Source organism: Dasypus novemcinctus, chromosome 21, assembly GCF_030445035.2.
Source record: "Dasypus novemcinctus isolate mDasNov1 chromosome 21, mDasNov1.1.hap2, whole genome shotgun sequence".
Classification (NCBI taxonomy): Eukaryota; Metazoa; Chordata; class Mammalia; order Cingulata; family Dasypodidae; genus Dasypus; species Dasypus novemcinctus.
Window position 1 is genome coordinate 79,425,088 of NC_080693.1, and position 11,031 is coordinate 79,436,118.

General features: G+C 61.5%; 1 protein-coding gene across 1 annotated transcript; it reads left to right on the forward strand.

The window, feature by feature from the left end:
- The first annotated feature begins 4,337 nt into the window (after window positions 1-4,337).
- Window positions 4,338-10,601, forward strand: OTOP3 (otopetrin 3). The gene is made up of 6 exons (XM_004463827.3): window positions 4,338-5,440; window positions 5,527-5,663; window positions 6,258-6,316; window positions 6,569-6,687; window positions 8,276-9,081; window positions 10,129-10,601. The coding sequence occupies exons 1-6, from the start codon at window positions 4,960-4,962 to the stop codon at window positions 10,297-10,299; spliced, it is 1,773 nt and encodes a 590-aa protein (XP_004463884.1). The 5' UTR covers window positions 4,338-4,959; the 3' UTR covers window positions 10,300-10,601.
- Window positions 10,602-11,031: the final 430 nt, after the last annotated feature.

Genomic DNA, 11,031 nt, shown 5'->3' on the forward strand with positions numbered 1-11,031 from the left:
CCCCTGCCCCACTTCTTGTCTCCGCCACCCCACCTGAGATGGTCACAGGAGAGGATCTTGGGGGTCAGAGCTGGCAGGGGCCTCTGGAGATTTTCAGGTCCCCAGGTTTTAGGTGGGTGAGCTGTGTCCAAATTACAGACCAACTAAGAAGGGGGTAAGGCTGGGAGGCGCTGGGCAGTTCCCACACTGCCTCGTTCCTCTCTCCTTTACCCCCGGGGTGACATATATTTTTATGAGTTGTTTTTTTCTGTGTTCCATGACGCAAAAAGGTGAGTTAAGAGCACTCACACCTTCCAGCCCCACATTGCACAAAGAAGGAAACAGGCCCAGAAAGGGGAAGTGACCTGCCCAAGGTCACTCAGCTAAAGAATGACTTTCCACTAAGAACCATAATTTTCTCTTTTTTAAAGGCACAGAACATTTTTTCCCTGCCCAAAGAAAATATTTCAGGAACTCAGGTTTATGATATAGGTGTCGACAGGCTGTTCTGGTTTAAGAGGAATCGGGGGGCTAAGATTCTCCCCGTCTGGGCCTCCCCTTACCCACCACCCCCAGGGAGTGGTACTACTCCCTGTACTACTCTCCAAAGGTCGGGGTCCCTGTACTCCAAAGGCGGGGGTCCCTGTACTACTCTGAAGGGATTGAGGACTTGGGAGGGAGACAGAGGCCAGAGGCTGCGGGGTGGGGGGCGGGGGAGGGTCCCAGGGGTCACCTCCCACCCTCCTGCTGTCAGAATGGGACTCTGACCTGTCTCTTCTGCCCTAAGTTCAGGACACCTTAAAGGAGAGAGAGGGTGCGGGGCCATCTGGGAGAAGAGGGTGCTGTGAGGCTGCACCCAGGCCTGGTGCGGGTGGGATGCACAAACAGAGACCCCAGGCCTGGGAGGGCTGTCCAGTTCCAGCTCAGGGGCCAGAGGAGAGTGTGGCCCCGACACAGCCCTTCCTGCGGCGCCCACCTGCCCACCCCGGGGCGGGCTCCAGCTCCAGGCCCGCCCCGGGGCCCCGATCCCGCGGCCCCGCCCGCCCCGCCTCCGGCCCCGCCCGCGCGCCCCGCCGCCTCGCTATTGGCTGCAGCGGCCAGGTCCGAGCCCCCGGCGGTAATTAACGAGTGATTAATGAGAATCCCAAAGTCAATAGAAAAATCGATGGGCAGCGCGCCTAGAGAGGCGCCTGCGCAGCCCGCGGGGGGAGGCCGTCGGGGGCACCGGTCGGGGCGCGGGGGCCTCACGCGGACGGAGGAGAGGCGCCGCTCTAGTCGCAGGTCCGCCGGCCATGCCCGCCCAGGTCTCAGGTAAGGCCCCCGCGCGCCGCAGCGAGGGCCCGGGGCGCCGCGGACCCCGCCCGGAAAGCGGGTTCGGGGACCAGGGGCTGCAGAAAGTGGGGCGGGAGGGCGCCCCGAGCGCCGGCCCCTGCTCCCCGCCACGCACACCCGGCCCCTGCTCCCCGCCTCCTTCCCGCGAACCCGGGCGCGCCGAGGTCAGCGGGAGGTGCTGGCGCGCACAGCCGAAAAGGGGCGTCGGACCAGGAAGGTGTGGGGTCGGGGCTCTTGGGGCACATGCGTGGCGACTGTCCGGGCCCTGCAGTCTCTCGGGAAGACTGGAAAGGAACCCCGAAAGTCCCCGGCGCCTGGCCAGCGCCGCGCCCAGCGCCCCACGGCTCGCGCTTTCGTCACCCGTGTCTAGACGCGACCCACAAACCAGTTTGGCGTCGGGGCCCTCCCCTCGGCCTGGCGTTGCGCCGAGGGGCGTGCCGGGGGCGGCGGGCTCCCTGGCAGCGCCCGGCGCCCTCGACCTCTCCCCGAAACTCCTACATGTCGCCGGTCCCCCACGCCCCCACCGGACCGAATTCACCACTTGGACAGCTCTCCTAGGGGCGGTGGAAGCTTGGACCCCGGGGGTGGGGGTCACAGAGGACCCCGTACCCTATCCCTTAGCGTCCCCTCTTGGCCTGCAGTCGGAGCAAACCTGCTCTCTGGAATTACCAATAATCCAGCATGGAAAGAACTAGAAGGAAATGCACAAATAGCTGACACTGAGAACCCGTGGTTGGCCAGGCTCTATTCTATATGTATTCAATCATTCAGTTGTGACAAAACCCCTATGAGGCAGGTATTATGCATTAGTTTGTTCCTTTATTCACCCAAGAAATATTTGTTGGGCATCTACCATGTACCAGGTACTTATTCCATAGTTCTAGGTACCCTCATAAACCCATTTTACAGATGAGGAAACTGAGGCACAGAGAATTTAAGTAGTTTGTCCAAGATCATAGATGTAGTAAGTGACAGAATCTGGGCTTTTAATCACTAGGGCTCTTCCGCCTGGGGTGGTGGGGTTCTGGGGAAGGGGAAATGGGGAGATGGATGGAAGAAAATGAGCAGAGATGGGGATCCTGGTGGGTAAGATAAAGATGGTCTGGAAGCCTCCTTCGGCTTGCGGGAGGGTTGGTGGGGAAGGGTCTCTGTCCACAGTCCTGGTGCTGAAAATGCCCCAGAAGCTGCTGGAGTGGGTCAGGACTGGCAGGCCTGTGCTCAGCTCGGGGTGGGGTCCAGGTGAAGCAGGAGCCCCTGGCCAGAAGGGGAGCCGGCCACGCCCTAAGCCCCTCCGCAGTGGAGGGGGTGGCCCCAACAAGGCAGCCCGCAGGACGCCGGGGCAGGGAGGGAAGGCTCCAGCCAGAGGCGTCAAGGCCAGTGACGAGGACCAGCGAGAGCCCTTGGCGAGGAGGTGGCGGCCGAGGCAGAGGACCAGCAGGCTGCAGGTGCGGCGGAGGCCCGAGCCCCCGTGAGAAGCGCGGAGCCCTCCAGCGGGGCCGGGCCTGGCGTGGGGGCAGGAGCCCGCCGAGTGGCGAGGTGGCGCTGGGCAGGGATACAGGGAGACCTGGGGAAGGGGAGAAAATCATTTTGCAAAACTTTAGAAGAAGCCAGAGTTTTAATGCTCCAGGTGCTTTAGAAAGGAACAGTTGAAGATAAGACACTGCAAATATTGAGCAGGTTACACGGGAGAATGGGGACCTGGGGGGGCTGCATTTTAGAGCTAGATGTGGAGAGGGTCTTCTGCTGGCTACCTCGGAAGGAAAGTCCAAAGTCTGAGAAGCTTGGAGTCTAAAGGGAGAGCCAGAGGCCGGCGCAGACGATTAAAATAGATGGTGATGGGGGTGACGGCCCAGCAAGGAGCACAGGGGCCGTGGGAGCCCCGGGGGAGGGCGCCTAAACCTGCCTTGCCGTGGGGGCTTAGGGGGCCCTCAGAGGAGACGGGGTCTCTGCTCAGCCTGAGGAGCAAGCTGGGGTCGGGCAAGGGGCAAGCAGGGTGGGCATCAGAGGCAGAGGGAGGGCAGTGGCAGGGAGAGAAGCGAGAGCAGGGGCCCCTCTGGGCACGGCCCCCAGGCAGGGGGTGGGGTCCAAAGGCAGTGCTGGAGAGGGAAGTCGAGGCCGGGCCAGGAAGTCACTACCTTGCCTTGTGTACTCTCTGGGCACAAGGACCTGTGCTAAGCACTTTATACACGTCATCTCATTTTGAAAGGCCATATTGATGTCACACTAGTAAGTCTGGACTTTACACTGAGGGTAAATGGCCGCATTTGCGGGGCTGTCAGTCAGAAAGAGGCGCAATGGGCAGGGAAACCAGAAGTCCAGGCAAGAGAGGAAGATGTGGTTTATGAGCCGAATGGACGGGCGTGGGGCCTCTGAGGATATGAGGGGTGAGGGGAGAAGCCGGGAAGATGGCCAGGTCCCAGCTCCGAGAGCGTGGGTGCTAGGACCAGGCCTCCAGCTGCCTGGAGGGGGGCAGTGAGCACTGAGAATTCCCAGCACGACCACCAGGGATGGGGGAGTGAGGGCAGGGCAGCTGTAGCCTCAGAGAAGGGAGCCTGTGGGGGCAGAGGCTGGCGAGGGAGCCCCCCGAGTCGGCTCAGGAGAAACCTCCCTGCCAGGAGGACCCGCAGGAGCACCCAGAGCTTGCTGGGCCATCCCTGCTCTCTACTGCAGCTCAGTCCCACCAGCGACGAGCACCCAAAGGGGCCCAAAGGGGAGAGTGTGTTGGATCAGCGATGGGGCAAGAGCTGCAGGTGCAGGGTGGCCCAAGACCTGGTCCAAGGGAGGAGTGCCCGGGAGTGGCTGCGGGGAAAGCTTGAGGAGAGTGGAGAGGGTCAAGGCTGTTTCCCGTGTTGTTCTGGGCATTCGTGGGTGCCTGGGGGAGAGGTGCAGGTGGACATCAGCTCTGTCACAGGCACGGGCGTGGCATTCATGCAATCCACGCTCATGGGCAGACCTCGCCCATCAACCCCAGAACTTCCCCCAGGAGCATTAAGGTGCTTTAAAATGAACTTTAATTGTATAAATAATGTGTTCATTTGAAAAACTGGAACATTAAAGCTAAAGAAAAGCCTACCACTCCCCTCCTTTCTCCAGAAGAAACTCCTATTGAGAATCTGGTGGGTATCCTTCTAGATCTTTAAAACACAATTTTATCTACACCCATTATTCCCATAAAGTATGGAGTATCATTTCAGGCCACAGTTTTCTCTCCCACAAAGCCTAGACTCAGCCTCTGAATCCTGCTCAACACAACACCCTTGGCAGTCAGCACCCAATTCCTCAGGATCAGAACAAGAAATAACACCTGCTCTTCCTCCTGGAAGGCGATAGGGCACACACTGCCTTTTGGTGGCAAAAAGTTGCAGCCCTGGAAACTGCCCCTAATTCCCTTGCAGACATTATTAGCCCACCTTAGGATCAGGTAGAACACCGAGGCAGAAAGTGAGGTGGCCCAATAGGGGGTGGGAGTCCCCAAACCCAGTGAAATAATCCCCTAAACGTTTAAGTGGACCAGAAAGTGCATCCACATTCCTTGGTCTGTTTGGACAGTCTCTGGTCCTGTAAGGCAGATGGAGCAGCTGCCATTATTTCCAATGTCTTGACCAGAGAGGTTGCCTGGCTCACCTTAGGTCACACAGCTGGTTAGGGATGGGGATGGTCCTGAACCCAGGACCCCCTGGCAGTCAACCCAAGACCTGTTCTCCTTCCCTAGCTCCTGCTGAGGCTCCGCCTGTGCCCTCCCCGGAAGCACAGGAGACTGCAGCGGCCCCGGGGAAGGAGAACGGAGTGGATATGGGGGCCGAGGAGACCGGGGCCCCCGCCGGGCGCAGACAGAAGTCCTGGCTGCTGCGGCACTTCTCGCTGCTGCTGCGGCGGGACCGGCAGGCCCAGAAGGCCGGGCAGCTCTTCTCGGGGCTCCTGGCCCTCAACGTGGCCTTCCTGGGGGGAGCCTTCATCTGCAGCATGATTTTCAACAACGTGGCCATCACCCTGGGCGACGTGTGGATCCTGCTGGCCACGCTCAAGGTCCTCTCCCTGCTCTGGCTCCTCTACTACGTGGCCGGCACCGCCCGCCGCCCACACGCCGTGCTCCACCGGGACCCGCACGCCGGGCCCATCTGGGTGCGGGGTGAGTGCTGGGGCGCGGGGAGGGGGGCGGGTGGGGGAGGCAGCGCCAGTTCCCGGGGAGGTGCCAACGCCCTCCGGGCCCGCCAGGCTCCCTGGTGCTGTTCGGCAGCTGCAGCATCTGCCTCAACGCCTTCCGCGTGGGCTATGACGTGAGCCACAGCCACTGCAAGCTGCAGCTCGAGCTCGTCTTCCCTGCCATCGAGATCATCTTCATCGGCATCCAGGTGACAGGCCCCTCCCGTCCCCCTGCCACGGGGCACACGCCCTCTCCGCCCACATGCCCACGCGCTGCCCACCGAAACCTAGAATCTGCCGCAAAGGCATCTCCCTCCACGCCCGGGGGCACACACACACCCCACAGTTCCCCCCAGGAATGCCCGCATCCACGGCCCACGTGCACACATGCCCGCCATGGCCGGCCTCCGCGCACCCACCTTGCACACGAAGTGCAGACACCTGTAATGCAGCGCCCCACTCGGGCTCGCGTGTATCTCATTGTGCATCCCACCTATGCGAATCCACTCAGAACATCTAACTGGCTCCTGAGCGCCTGTGGTGTGGCAGGCATCCTGCTACCTGCTCCACTTGTACCTTCTTTGTTTCCCCAACAAGCACGCAGCCTAATTTTGGCCCTGTTTTAGAGCTGAGACTGAGGCTCAGAGATGGTTTGCCGCTGGCCCAAGCTCACACAGCAAGGAAACAGTAGAGCCCGGATTCCAGCCCCGGCCTTCTCACTGTCTCATCCATTGTGAATACACCCAGGCACCCGGGGCGCCCCTCAACTCCAGCCCCTGGGCTCAAGACCCTCTCTCTTTCAGACCTGGGTGCTCTGGAAACACTGCAAGGACTGTGTCCAGGTCCAGACCAACCTCACTAGGTGAGACAGGTCCCGTGGCCTCCAGCTCCTCCCGGGGCTCTCCGGAAGCCCAGTGCCTGCCCCCTCGCCAGCCTCCCCGGGCAGGGCGACCCAGAGCTGTGGGTTGGTCTGGGAATAGGTCCCCGTGGCCCCTAGGACTGCCTCTCTGGGAATCCCAATACCGGAAGGAATCTGGCTTTGGGGGTCAGTGGTGAGGGCCGGGCCCCCGGGGAACGAGTCAGGTTGCATGGGCAGAGTGTGGCCCTCCTCCAGGTGCGGCCTGATGCTGACCCTCGCCACCAACCTGCTGCTGTGGGTACTGGCCATCACCAATGACTCCATGCATCGCGAGATCGAGGCCGAGCTCAGCGCCCTCGTAGAAAAGTTCTCAGGTACGGAGAGGAGCCCAGGACCCCACCCCGCCCCCAACACACCATGCACACGCACCCCACACAGGCCGCACTCCCTCAGAGGTGAGAGCAGTGAGTCTGCAGAGTCGGGGCAGGTCAGGACTCAGCAAGACACTGGGTGAAGTGTGCCAGCGGGACCCACCTCCCTGCCCCGAGAGCTGTAACACCCAACCAGCCCTCTCCAAGGCGTGCGTCCAGGTGAGCCAACCACTTGTCCTGGCTGAGCTGGTACTGATAAGTGGTTCAGGTATGCACCCCACCCGTGGTATTTGCATTTTATTTGCAGGAAACTAAAAAGCCTTCGGAACTGAAAGGAGTGCCTTTGACATACAATTTTAGGCGCTAGACATATCAGGAGGGACAGGAGATGGCTGGGCAGAAAGAGCTCGGCCGATTGTTCCACGTGCCCAATCCCCTACCTGTACAGCCTGCCCCTTGGCGGCTGTACCCCATCAACACGTGTGGCCTTCAGCCACCTGTGTGACACAACCCCCTCCCCAGCTGAGCCCTGCCCGCACACTCATTCACTTCCACACCCACGGTAGGGGCCACGGCACACCTGGGTGCTGTGTGCCGTCTTCAAACCCCGGATACATTTTTGGGAAAAGCTGTGCAAAGGGCGAATTTTTGGCAAGGGACATCCTCAAGTCTTTTAATGTTTAAAAATAATTCAAACATGTAAAAGAGTGGAAGAGCAGCGTCTACACCTCGCCTCCTAGATGTAAGAATGTTGCCCTCGTGCTCATTCATGCTTTGCTGAAGGACTTAACGGAAATTCAGGAAACCGTGGTACTGCACTTGAAACATTTCCGAATGCATCTCTTTAAAACAGGTGTTTCCCCCACATTTCCACAATGCTTAGAATTTCTAACATTCCTTAATGCCGTCCACATCAGCTATATTAATCCATATTCAAGTTGCTCCGATGGGCCTGTGAAATGTCTTTCATAGATGGGTTTTTCAAACCAGGATCCAATCAAAACCAGCAATGAACTTGGTTAGGTCTCCTTAATAGCCTATTCTGGAAGAGTTGCTCCCACCCCTTTCCTCACAACGTGCAGATTCGTCCCATTGCGCCCTAGTGGTGGCATCTGCCTTGTTCCTCTCTCCCCTGCTCTTCCTCTGAGCTGGGATCATGCACCAGCATCTCCATTAGGTTTGGGCTCCACCTTCCAGCAGCTGCTTTCCACAGGTGCCGCCTCCTCGGCTCATGCTGTCTGATCGGCCCACAGCGGGGCCCTCAGTGGGGCAGCCAGGCCCCTCCACGGTCACGTTGCAGGTTTGCCCTCGTGCTCACCTAGCCGTTTGTGGACGTGACCTTGGGCACCAGGGATGACTTACCTTTGAATGCTCTGATAAGCATCACACCTCATGTCTTCAAACCTTTGGTAAAGGAATGACCGTCCCGTGGTTTCTGATTTGACCCCGGGCCTCAGTTTCCACCTCTGCAGGGCGAGGGGCTGGGTCACTTACACCTCCGGCCTATCCCAGGGGGACCAGGACCTGTGTCACCGGGCCCCCTTCCAGCAGGGCCCGCCTGAACGTCGCTCCCCTCCCGCCCCCCTCCCAGGCAACGAGACCGCCGCCTGCCTGTGCCTCAACGCCACCGCGTGCGAGGTCTTCCGGAGGGGCTTCCTGATGCTCTACCCCTTCAGCACCGAGTACTGCCTCGTCTGCTGCGCCGTGCTCTTCGTCATGTGGAAGAACGTGGGCCGCCGCCTGGCCCCGCACGCGGGGGCGCACGCCGGCACCCCGCGCTTCCACCTCCACGGCGCCATCTTCGGGCCGCTGCTGGGCCTGCTGGCGCTGGTGGCCGGCGTGTGCGTCTTCACGCTCTTCCAGATCGCGGCCAGCGGCCCGAGCATCGGGCGCCGGTACTTCACCCTCTACTACGCCTTCTACGTGGCCGTGCTCCCCGCCATGAGCCTGGCGTGCCTGGCGGGCACGGCCATCCACGGGCTGGAGGAGCGAGAGCTGGACACGCTCAAGAACCCCACCCGCAGCCTGGACGTGCTGCTGCTGATGGGCGCGGCGCTGGGCCAGGTGGGCATCGCCTACTTCTCCATCGTGGCCATCGTGGCCACGCGCCCGCACGAGCCGCTCAACCGCCTCATCCTGGCCTACTCGCTGCTGCTCATCCTGCAGCACGTCGCCCAGAACCTCTTCATCATCGAGGGCCTCCACCGGCGCCCGCTCTGGGAGGCGGCCCCCGAGGACACGCGGGAGGCTGGGCCGCCCCGCCGGGGCTCCCTGCTGGAGCTGGGCCAGGGCCTGCGCCGGGCCTCGTTGGCCTACATCCACTCCTACAGCCACCTCAACTGGAAGCGGCGGGCACTCAAGGAAATCTCGCTCTTCCTCATCCTCTGCAATATCATGGTGAGTGGCCGGGCCGGGAGGCGCGGGGTGGGGCAGGGCTGGCCAAGCAGCCCCAGAAAGCCTCATTCAGGAAGGGATGGATCAAGGCCACTGACTGTCCCAGGGGCACTGGCCTCTCCTTTGGATTGTCAAGGACGTGCGCCTTATCCCGAATAGCTCGATGCTGTTCCAGAGCAGGGAGTGTGCCCCCGCCCCCCACTAAGTGCCTGGCACAAATGAATGTGCGAAGCAGGCGACTAAATGCTCCTTACAAACGTAAGATTTCTGCCCTCTGGAAGCTTACTGGCTACATGGGGAGACCCTTCGAGACCAGTTAGAGAATTGGCACATAATCGCTGTCCACTGAGTTCAGTCAAAGGAAGGGATGAGAAAGCATCTGGTTTTCTAAAGACTCCCCAGGGGAAGATGTTGACAAGGATAGCTCGGTTCCTGGGAGCTGGTAAGTCCCAGGCCTGCCTGAGCCTCTCCGTGCCTTATCTCAGCACCTCGCTTCATCACAGCCACTCTGCAGGCTGAGGAAATCAAGGTTCGGGTGGTTTGACCTGCCCGAGGTCCCCCCGTCTTCCAGGGGCAGTGCTGGGCCAAGAGATCAGGGTGGTCTCCCCAAGCCCAGGTGGCGGTGGCCGACTGGAAACACAGGCAGACCGTGAAACGCCTGGGCTAGGCCCTGGGTGGGTAGAAACTGGCCTCAGAGTGCGGTAGTTGCTCAGAGAGACGTGTGTGGGCACAAGGGGCCGAGGGCACTTCAGGAAGTTGGTCTGAGCTGGGCCTGGAAGAACAGGTAGAGAGTGTGGGCAGGAAAGGGGGGGGTCAAGATCAGAGCACGGAGCAGCCCGCCTGACAGCACACTGAACCCTGGGAATTCTGGGGGGAGACCGGGAGACTGAGGCCTCTGTGCTAGGAGGGGGGGGCAGCGCTGAAAGCCCAAGGGTGAGGGGGTATGTGCTGGAGGAGCCCCAACTCTGGGGCCTGCTCCCCCAGGCCGGGTGTGGAGGGGCAGCGGAAGGCCCCTGCCCCACTCGACACGTCCTCTCGCCCCCGCCCCAGCTGTGGATGATGCCCGCGTTTGGCACGCACCCGGAGTTTGAGAACGGGCTGGAGAAGGAATTCTACGGCTACCGGACGTGGTTCACCATCGTCAACACGGGCCTGCCCCTGGGCGTCTTCTACCGCATGCACTCGGTGGGGGGGCTGGTGGAGGTCTACCTGGGGGCCTGAGGCTGCCCTAGGAACCCCCCCACAGAGCCCTGAGCGCCAAGGCGGGGAGAAGGGGGCCTGGTCTCTGGGCAGACACCCCATTCCAGGAGGGCCGGAGCGGGGTGCGCCCTGTCTGTGCCCCGAGACCAGGGCGGGGCCTGGACGGGAGTGTCTGAGGCCCAGGCCAGGCCTGGCACCCCGGTGAGAACAAGCAAGGGGCGGCCCCGCCCCTGCGCGCACACCCTGCCTCCTAATGAGCTCGTTAATTAGCTGCCAGGCAGGGTTCAACAGCTCTCTCCCACTGCCATAAACCCTGTTTGTTTGATCGATTGCGTTCGGGCTTCGTGGCATTTGTTCCCAGGGACGGAGCTGCCAGTCCTGGTATGGTGGGAAGGGACCGTGCTCTGGGCAGGGCTGGGGGGCTGGGGGCCTGGGCGAGCTCCAAGCCAGTCCTTCCCTGTCCGACCTGGGGGAGGAGGTGGGAAGAGGGGCCTGGCCAGGTGGGAGCGGCCTGGCCAGCTGCCTCGCCTCCCCCACTTCTCCTTCCCCACCCCTCACCAGCCCGCCCTATCCCTGGGGACAGCAGGCTGTGGCCTCCGGCTGCCCGGTGGATCTGCCAGCCCCTCCCACAGCCCCCCCAGCTCCTCCCACAGCCCCCCAGCTCCTCCCACAGCCCCCCGGCTCCTCCCACAGCCCCTGGGCTCCTCCCACAGCCCCCCAGCCCCTCCCACAGCTCCCCAGCTCTTCCCGCAG

Excerpts from the sequence above, each read along its gene's own strand:
- OTOP3 (XM_004463827.3), top strand. The coding sequence starts at position 4,960 with ATGGGGATGGTCCTGAACCCAGGACCCCCTGGCAGTCAACCCAAGACC. Across the intron at positions 6,688-8,275 it reads CCTCGTAGAAAAGTTCTCAG|GCAACGAGACCGCCGCCTGC; the intron begins GTACGGAGAGGA and ends CCCCCCTCCCAG. Across the intron at positions 9,082-10,128 it reads TCATCCTCTGCAATATCATG|CTGTGGATGATGCCCGCGTT; the intron begins GTGAGTGGCCGG and ends CCCCCGCCCCAG.